Genomic DNA, 10,098 nt, shown 5'->3' with positions numbered 1-10,098 from the left:
CGCATTTATTATACAGAATAAAACACTTGGAGGTGTGGTGTTATAACAAAATAATCAATGACTGGGTCATGCAGTGTGGTGCAGCACAAAGAGGATTACTCAACTGTGAAGACTGAATTATCCTTTAGTGTTTTATTCCGCTTATACACAGGAATTTGCCAAATATTACAATTTATCCATTTATAGTGATGTTTAATTGTCCACAAAATGACTAACTTCCTGTTCTCACTTACACTGTAGCAGCCATAAAACAAGCATTCCTTCACCAGCCTCTCTTTTTTCTTTCTCTTCCTGTTAGTGAGATAAAAGCATTCTATTCTAAAGATTTTCCTGTGTAAAAAAAAAAAAAAAAAGACACAAAGTGTGGGAAATCTTTCCTTACAGAAAATTTCAGTATCGATAATTACACACTGTCTGCAATACAAGTCTCGATAAAGGAGGTCCTATAAAGATGACAAAGTATTAGAACGAGCATTAATAGTACGATCAGCAGTACTGCTCTCGAAAATCAATCAACACGTCCTGGCTAATCAGGGGTGGGTTTCCCGAAAGCCTCTTAAGGTCAAGAGAGTCTTAAATTACCTCTTAAGATCCATCATCAAGCTAACGTGGTTTTCCCGAACAACATCGTAGCCCAAGTAGTCAGGCCCGCCGACAGGGGGGGACAAACGGGTATGTTGTCCCGGGCCCAGGAATGGGGAGGGCCCAGAACTGGGCTCTCATGAAGTTGCGATTATTTTATTTCATTTCAAAATGTGTTGATTTGGGGGAGAAATGTGCTATATTTGCATTCAGTAAATGATTTCTAGATCTTTTGCCTTTATTGTCTTTGAAAAAGGCGTCAAGAACCCCCTACCACCCCTAATGCAAAAATGGTTTGGTCTGACTCTTTGATTAAGGGGAAAAAAACGACATCGTTCGATCATAGCGCTTCGACAATCAGCGTGCGTGCCATTTGCCAACATGCACAAGTCAGGAGCACAGAAAAGAAAAGAAAAGAGAAAAAGAGAGGAAGAAACCAAGAGACTCAGGGGCTCACTGCATAAATATTTTCAAAAAGATTCGGATGATGCAGCAGGTACTAGCAAAGGCAGTGGGGCAGCTGAGCCAGGTAAGACACAGCGAACTTTTTCCAGCCCCGTAAAGTAACCCCAACCAAGGCACGCGCGGCACGCAATTCATGTTACAAAAGAGGGGAGAGCAAGTCACACTGAACACCATATCAAACGCACAGGGCATTGAATCATTTCATAACCACAACGGCTTAATAACATTGTGTTTCATAAATCTGATTGAAGCTAAGAATATTCACATTAGCCCGCAATCATATCCCGCCATTTCTCGAGCGGTGTGTTCTTCTCTGCTTTTCACACTGGACACAATGAAATGGTTGTTGACCAGTTGAATGGTTTTTGAATACCTGTCATTTAAGGGTTGGAGTGAGTAGAGACTGGGATAAGAGAGGTGTGTGTGTGTGTGTGTGTGTGTGGGTTGGCCCGGGGTGGGGGGGTGGGGGGGTTGTTAGGGGGGGCCCATTCAGAGCATTTTGTCCTGGGCCCAGCCAAAGCTGTCAGCGGCCCTGCAAGTAGTCCTTCAGTTTGCTCGGAATTTACAAGAAACCCGGATCATTCGTTCAAAACAAAGAGTGACTTGCTGACCTCTGAATACACAGAATGTGCATGTGCCTCAAAGGGACTCTCACAGTCAACGGGGAAAACTGGTGTTGAATCTGCTGCTGTTCAATTCTTTTTCCTGTACATTGCAAGTACATCGAATTAATTATTAAATAAACATACAAAAAACATTATGAATATCTTTCAATATGTTATGGCAGGGGTCTTCAAAGTGTGGGAGAGTCACCCCCCCCCCCCCCCCCCCCTCAGAGAGCAAATAAACAACAGCGCCCCCCCCCCTTACAATTTTTGTTGTTGCTATACTTAATGTTCCATTTGTATTTTTAAAAAATGGTTGTTGTACACATTTTAATTTTTTTCTTTTACACATTTTAAACATCTGTGCTTTTTGAAAACATCTTTTTTTACACATTTAAAACATATGACCTTTTTTAAAACCTCTTTTTTATACATTTTAAACATCTGTGCTTTTTAAAACATCTCTTTTTTACACATTTTAAACATCTGTGCTTTTTAAAACATCTTTTTTACACATTTTAAACATCTGTGCTTTTTAAAACATCTTTTTTTACACATTTTAAATATCTGTGCTTTTTAAAACATTTTTTACACATTTTAAACATCTGTGCTTTTTAAAACATCTTTTTTACACATTTTAAACATCTGTGCTTTTTTAAAACATCTTTTTTTACACATTTTAAACGTCTGTGCTTTTTTTAAAAACAAATCTTGTTTTACACATTTTAAACATCTGTGCTTTTTAAAACATCTTTTTTTTACACATTTTAAACATCTGTGTTTTTAAAACCTCTTTTTTTTTACACATTTTAAACATCTATGCTTTTTAAAACATCTTTTTTTACACATTTTAAACATCTGTGCTTTTTAAAACATCTTTTTTTTACACATTTTAAACATCTGTGCTTTTTTAAAACATCTTTTTTTTTACACATTTTAAACATCTGTGCTTTTTTTAAAAACATCTTGTTTTACACATTTTAAACATCTCATAGCATCGTTAGCTAGCACCTCTTGGCAGACAACACACTGTGGCAGTGGAGCATCTTCAGCTCCAGTCCATGAAAATCCAAACTTTAAATAATCGTGGTCATACTTCCTTCTTTTTTTGCTTGGCCCAGACTCTGTCTCCTCACTCACTGTAGCTTTAGGTACTAAAAATCGATCTATTTTGTCTCTGGCAAAGGCTAGCTGAAGTTCGCTAAATGTCCGCAATAGTAACTTATTCTGGTTTATTTTTCCTCACTTTGCGCCCCCCTGAAGAACTCTGGCGCCCCCTAGGGGAGGCGCGCCCCACACTTTGAAAAGCCCTGTGTTATGGAATTACGTATGGGTATTGAATGTCACATTGATATTGCTACATGTTAATCAAATTTACCTCCATTAGGTGAATGATTAACTAATTTAGTGTCATAAATGAGACACATTTCTGCACCTCTTATATTGTGTGTGTGTGCCAGGGCTTTACATTAGCACCCACCCACCCGCCAAATGTGGGTAAAATTCAGCTTTTGCGGGTAATGATTTCAGTCCCACTAGCCACTTTGGCGGGTGGTTTATTCTGTGGTATGACAATATATTTTAATTGTAGTTTTCTCTGAAGGCATCTGATATAATAAACGCATTGCAATGTAATATTATGCGCCTACAACTCCCATGAGCACCTGCAAAAACATTCTGACAACATGTGAGAATTGTTTAGAACGTCTCAGATAAAATCAATGATACGGTAACCTGCGGTTAATGAACGAATCAACAAAGTTGCTGACGACTGACAAGCGCACTATGTGGCGGCATATAGCTGGAGTTTCAAACCCTGCTGCTCAGGGGAAAAGGGGCAGAGATGAGCAGGGCCGGAGCAGCATTTTAAAATCACCGAGGTCCGTGATGCGCAAAGCAGTCCCCCCAGGATTTCGCGGGCCTTTTTTGTGATTGTTGCGGGCTAAAATGTCTGATGTTGCAGGGTTTTTTTCCAAAAAATTGCACTGAAAGTTGCAGTGTTTTTTAGGTTTTTGTTGCGATTACATTGCGGGAGGAAGTGAACGTTGCAAGAAATTGTTGCGATTTTCTCTTTTTGTGATTAAAATTGAGTGATATGTTAAATATTAAGTTATTACTGAAAAACTATTGATTAAAAAAACAAAGACACTGAGAAATGGTCCTATAAACATCTTTACCAATATAAAAGATTATCAGGACTACAAAAATGCAGAAAAATAGGCTTTACTTATCCAAATGCACCTGTTGGTTCAAAAGTTAAAGTGCATAGAACCTCACAGCACAACATGAAGTTACCTTAAAATATAATATAAATGCCTCAGCTTTCATGTAAGAAAAAAAAAACTATTAATACTAGTACTGTGTGCAGGCAGTCTCTCCTGAAGATTAAATTAAACAATAATTATAAACTAATAAAATAAATGGCTCAGGCTTCATAGAAGAAAAAAAAACAATTTGAACAGAATCTCACAGTATGATGCTGAAGCTGCCTAAACAATGCAAAATAAAATACCATTTTGGCAAAAATGTTGGCATCCATTAATTTCTTGTATTAAATAAAAAATAATGTAAAGTGCACACAGTCCTTCACTGTAAACATAACACACTTTCAGTAACAGAATTTAAGCCTACAGAAACACTGACTCGCACATGCAGTGTTGCCAGATACTGCTGACGGTTTCCAGCCTAAACTATGTTCAAAACCCGCCAAAATGCACTTTAAACCGCCCAATCTGGCAACACTACGCACATGTTGCTTCTCTTGAACGTATACACGGAAGTAAGGCGGAAGGTAGTTTGTCGACGTCACCTCAAGACGATGCCAACGACTGGTCAAATTTGCGGGAAAGTTGCAGTGATTGGATATAATTGCAACACCGCCCTGAATTCACGGGGATTGGTTGAATTTGCGTTGATGTAATCCTGGAGGGTCTGGCAAAGCGCATGCCGAAAAATGTTCGCCATATTTAAATAAGAGGGTGAATTACACATCACACAAGAGATCTATTCCTGAAATTACTTTTAATGGTGTTTGAACTGAATATCGTCAGTTTTGAAAAAAAAAATCATGTATGTGGCAAGAGTAAGAATAATTTAAGCTTGTTTAATGGTTTGATCTGGCCCAAGCAATGAGGACAAAAGATACCTTAACCATGCAGCCTATGGATCTGAGATACATTAACAATCTGGCATCCGTTACACCTACACACACAAAAAACATTCTGGGAAAAAAAATCAGTATACACCACCATGTTTTAGGCAAAGTTATCCAAGGCAAACATAAGTTGAAACTTTCCACTCTATTGCTTTGGCTTATCGAATGATTTATTTTTAACATCACAAACAAGGCAGGCTACAACTGCGCTGCTTCGCATGTAGTCCAGAGTTAACCTGAAAAGTAAACCCGATCTGCTCAGAGAGGCATATGAGCTCCTCTTGAGCCTCTTTCAAGATATTGAATATAGGGTTTTGATGGCGCATCCTATATGGAAAGCCACGAGAGGCAAAACATGGCCACATTCACATTACACCACAGGTTCCTGAATGTGGTCCTGGAATGCACCATTTTCCCCTGGTTCAGCTATAATCAGCTAATTAACTAATTATACAATAGTTCAGTAATATACAGACTCACTAATTTGATTGGCTGAGCAGTGTTCCATTAGTGCCTATGTTTACTATAACCGAACTGGGACGTTACCCCTTTTCGACCCACAGAGAACGGATTCTGTTCTTGTTCAAAGAATCCTGAATGGACTTGGTTCAAGAACCTGTTCCCTGTTGGTCGAAAAGGTGTACCTACTCATTCGTAAAGGTGTTTTTTTTTTGTAGGCTGTAGCCACGATGTCATCATGTTGTCAGAATCAGTGTAACACATCTCTCATAACCCGGGACGGAACAGTACCATCGTGTGTGTGTGTATTATTTACCAGCTGGGGGGGGTCCGTATCGTGAAATACCGTGACCGAGGTCTTGAAAATACTGACCGAGGCCTCTGGGCTGAGGTCACAGTATTTCACGATATGGACCGACCTTAAGCTGGGAAATAACATATTTATTTTTTCATCTCATCTCATCTCATTATCTCTAGCCACTTTATCCTGTTCTACAGGGTCGCAGGCAAGCTGGAGCCTAACCCAGCTGACTATGAAGTTGGGAAATGTAAATTTAACAGCTTCATGAAAGTGCGCTGATGGTTACCATGGAAACCCCGTGTCTCCTGCACTGCGTTCCTCCCCCGAGTCGCACGTATGCTCATTCTCTTTTGTGTTCTTGGTCTCAGAGCTGTGCGCACCAAACAGAGACAGAATCAACGTTTAACATCATTAACAATGCACTTTTTACGGTGACATTTTAATGTTATTCTTTATTTTTTTTATCCAGTTGAATGTTTAGCATACAAATGTATTTTCAGCTCTTAAAAATGACCAAGGTCCGGACCCCGGGGGGGTCTCAGAGCTGGCTGCGGCCATGGAGATGAACAAGACGCTAATAGGAAGATAAGACAGTTCAATGACAAATGGAAGTTCGGGTGAGATTGGCTAGTTCATAGCAAAACCGAAAATACCATGTACTGCGAAGACTGAAGAAAGTCTGGCAAAGATAGGCACCAGTAATTTTAAACTCAAAACTATAAAGGACCACGAAAAGTCAAATGCACACATCGGTACTATAACATCAAAACAGGCGAAGAGGGCTGGTTCACTACAGGACAGCATTGCTTTCAGTCCCTGACTGTCATGAAGTCGGCTGAGCTGGAGAGGATGGAGCTGCTGTTTAGAAACATTCACGCGATTGGAAAGAAGTTGATCCGCCCCAGCTATCAACTTATGGCCTGCTGGAAGCCTCAGATCACGAAGACCATTTTTCATGGACCATTCAGACTCATCTGATGATGAATGTAATGAGGAAATTTAATTTCTCTCTCTACACATGTTCACACACACACAAACACACACACACTATTAATAGATAATACATAATATACATAATAATACTTGATAATACACATCTCATCTCATCTCATCTCATCTCATTATCTCTAGCCGCTTTATCCTTCTACAGGGTCGCAGGCAAGCTGGAGCCTATCCCAGCTGACTACGGGCGAAAGGCAGGGTACACCCTGGACAAGTCGCCAGGTCATCACAGGGCTGATAATACACATAATACTTGCATATCAAAATATCAAATGTTTTTCAATGATAAATGTTTTGAATTGGACTTTTAATATTAGAATCAGTTCAGTTGTACTGAATGTTATTTTTCATATTATACGATATTTCATATTGTAAGGGGCTTGAATTTGAGTTCAATAAACAGAATACTCTGTTTATATTTTTGTCTGAATTGGTTGCATGTTTTCATATAGGGAGCTACCTTAACAGCACTGAATACTTGAGTGCTACTGTAGAGATACATTATACACTGCCATTCATAATTAAATCTAGATCTTCCGAACTTTAACGTATCATGGTGAAGAAAAAACTGCGATTTCCTGGCAACAAAATTGTGGTTAGTGAAAAGGCTGAATGGCTAGTGACTCGGGAAAACCACTAGCCATAGTGGCCGGTGAGCAAAAAAGTTAATGTAAAGCCCTGGTGTGTGCGTGCATGCATGCAGAGAGACAGTCTCTCTCTCTCTCTCTCTCTCTCTGTGCACACCCACTTTCAGGGAAAACATTACCCACTTGGCATTGTGGATAACAGTTGAAATAATCCTGACTGCATGATTTGGGGGGGGGGGGGGGGGGGGGTGAAATGAGCGAGCTAGGGGAACACATTTACGTAATTATTGGCTTATTATTTGGGCAGAGATTCCAAAAACTGAGAGCAGAAAAAAGGAATACTAAGAAACTAAGACACACTGTCAAAAAATAGCAGTCAAAAGGTCTGAAACTTAAGACTAATATACTCAGGAGCACAACAGATCGTGTACCGGCTAGTGGCCTAGTGGTTAGTGTGTCTGCCTCTCGATCGGGACGTCTATTCACGCTCGGCTCATACCAAAGACCATCATAAAAATGGTACCTACTACCATCTGGCAAGGCATGCTGCAGTACAGATGCGAGTGGAGAGTTAAACTCTTGTGGTTACCAGAGGACTAGCCCCCCACTGTAACCCTAGCTATGTGAGAGGCCGAGGGCTACGGAGATCAGTGCCGCCACATGGCGCAGGAAGGACTTTGACTTTTTGACAACAGATCGTAGAACTCACCAAGGAGTACTAGGCTAGGCACACAATATATACAGTACCTCCATGCTAACTCAAAACAGATGTAAGCAAGCAAAATAGACACAAATGGGCAAAATGGGTACATCTAGTGGTGGAAGAGAGGAACTGCAACGTGTGAAAAGTCCCAAATTCTGACAACTTTAAATGTTTGTAACCAGGAACTGAACTCTCATGAGGTATATGCACTTATGTCAGCCTTCATAAAGACTGGCACTGAACTGGAAAAATGCAACAAGAACATTTCTGAGCTCTGACAAATAAATAAATAAATAAATAAATAACCAGTAGAGAATTCAATCATTCTAATGTTTTACTTTTTGTGTAAAAATCACAGATTTGTTGCTGTAAGATTTAGTAATGCACTGAATCTGTGTAATTCATTCACTTCTTTTCTATCACTGATTTTTGTTTAAATCTTATGCCATTGTTGAACCTTTAAAATTGAACACATCACACAACTTTATAACCTATACCTTTTTGTTTCTCGTTCCTCTCAGGGAGTTTTTCCTCACCCGTCACAAGGATTCAAATCTACATCTGAATTTTTGTCAAGCTGCTTTGTGACAATGTGTACTGTGAAAAGAATCATGACACAAATGTAACTGGAATTGACTTGAATTGAAAATTTGTACCTTTGTGTTGAGCATTCACGTTGGCATCCTTCGTCTCTGTTTTACAGTTGTGAAGTATAACAGTGTCTGTGCTCTCGTAGCGTTCCACCACCTTCTCGATGCACTCCCCTCTCTGCTTAGAGTAGTTGATATATTCAGAAATAGCCTGAGACATCTCGGATCTATAAAAGACTCGTGTTCTAAAACCCTAACTCACAGTGTCATTGGTCTTCTCTCTGTCAGATGTTACTGGTTTAATGTGGTTAAATGGAGAAGTCGCCTCTGTGTAAAGTGTTTAACAGGGAAGTAAGTGTTGTGATTAACACTGTGGGACATAAGAGTGTGAAGCAATGATCACATGAGGCTGCATTTTTCCAGTCTTCAAAGATCCAGTTTGGGTGAGCCTGTGCCATCTACAGCCTCAGTTTTCTGCTCTTGGCTGACAGAAGTGGAACCTGAACGTGGTCTTCTGCTCTCGTAGCCCATCCACCTCAAGGTTCGATGTGTTGTGCATTCTGAGATGCTTTTCCGCTCATCACAATTGTACAGATTGGTCCTCTGAGTCACTGTCAGTTTTCTGTCAGTTCGAACCAGTCTGGCCATTCTCAATTGCTCTCTCTCATCAACAAGGCATTTCTGGCTGCAGAAACAATACCAGACGTTTCTATGAAATACTGAAAACACACACACACAGTCTGTTTGCTGTAAAACTTTGATTGTGTTGAGTCACTTAGATTGCAGCCTAGTAGGGAAGTCATAGCTGAGAAGTGCAGTTAAACAAGGAAGTCACTCAAATATTAGTGAAACTGAACAGCATTTCTGTGGCTTTTTAAAATCTGGTAACAACCAAAAGTGAAAAAAGGAGAAAATTACATTTAAAGATTTCATTCCAAATCCATTGAAAGATGACTCACCTACTTGTACATTTATAACCTAATCTACTGATGAAAAAACTACTGATAAATTGTAAAGAATTCTGAGTTTAAAATAAGAAATGAGTTCTCACTTGTCCTGGATTTGGAAGTAATCACTGACTCATTCACACTTTTGATCTGTTTACTAAAATTCTTGTCTTCTGTACAGAGTGAAAGTGCTTGTCTCTGTTTTGATGATGATGCATGACAAGTGTTGTAGACATTTTGACAGCCGTTATCTGGTTTCAAACTGAATTGATTGGGCTATTCTCTATGACACATTACATTTGAAAAATAAATCAATAAGTAAGGAAAAAAATAGCACAACAAAATAGTGCTTTAGCATTTGACAGCTTGCACATATCATGATATAGATGACTTGCAACCACGTGATCTAAATGTGCTACGTCATGAGCGTCCGCCATGATGGTGGATATACAAAGCAACTAGGATGGTTATGTGGGAACTGTAGATCGAGGGGTCATGGTTGTCCACTTGAGCAAGTCAGTGGATATGGTGGTATAAGCAAAACTGTTATAAATAACCTTTACTTGAACAAAACAAATCTTCAGAAACAGGAAGAGAACTCTCTCAACAGAGACATGATGCAGCTCAATTTGTGCCATGTTACTAACTCGCTAATGTCTCAGCTTGGGCTTTTCACAGCAATGGACTCCTCGCCTTGTGAATT

At 39.5% G+C, this 10,098-nt stretch overlaps 1 protein-coding gene across 3 annotated transcripts in view; it reads right to left on the bottom strand.

The window, feature by feature from the left end:
- The window catches only part of LOC132883253 (CD209 antigen-like protein C), a 14,175-nt gene extending 5,436 nt beyond the window's left edge, over positions 1-8,739 (bottom strand). The window contains exons 1-2 of one of the 3 annotated variants that reach the window (XM_060916633.1): positions 8,515-8,576; positions 234-330 (exon numbers count right to left, since the gene is read on the bottom strand). Coding sequence is in view for 1 of the 3 variants with exons in the window: in XM_060916632.1 (XP_060772615.1) it covers positions 8,515-8,668 (154 nt within the window). In the remaining 2 variants the exon portion in view is untranslated. Of the gene's footprint in view, positions 1-233; positions 331-8,514 lie in introns of all 3 variants that reach the window. The other 2 variants (XM_060916634.1, XM_060916632.1) reach the window with 2 other exon arrangements.
- Between the last annotated feature and the right edge of the window lie 1,359 nt (positions 8,740-10,098).

The sequence above is a fragment of the Neoarius graeffei genome, chromosome 3, assembly GCF_027579695.1.
Source record: "Neoarius graeffei isolate fNeoGra1 chromosome 3, fNeoGra1.pri, whole genome shotgun sequence".
NCBI classification, from domain to species: Eukaryota; Metazoa; Chordata; class Actinopteri; order Siluriformes; family Ariidae; genus Neoarius; species Neoarius graeffei.
This window is presented reverse-complemented; position numbering and strand designations above follow the sequence as displayed.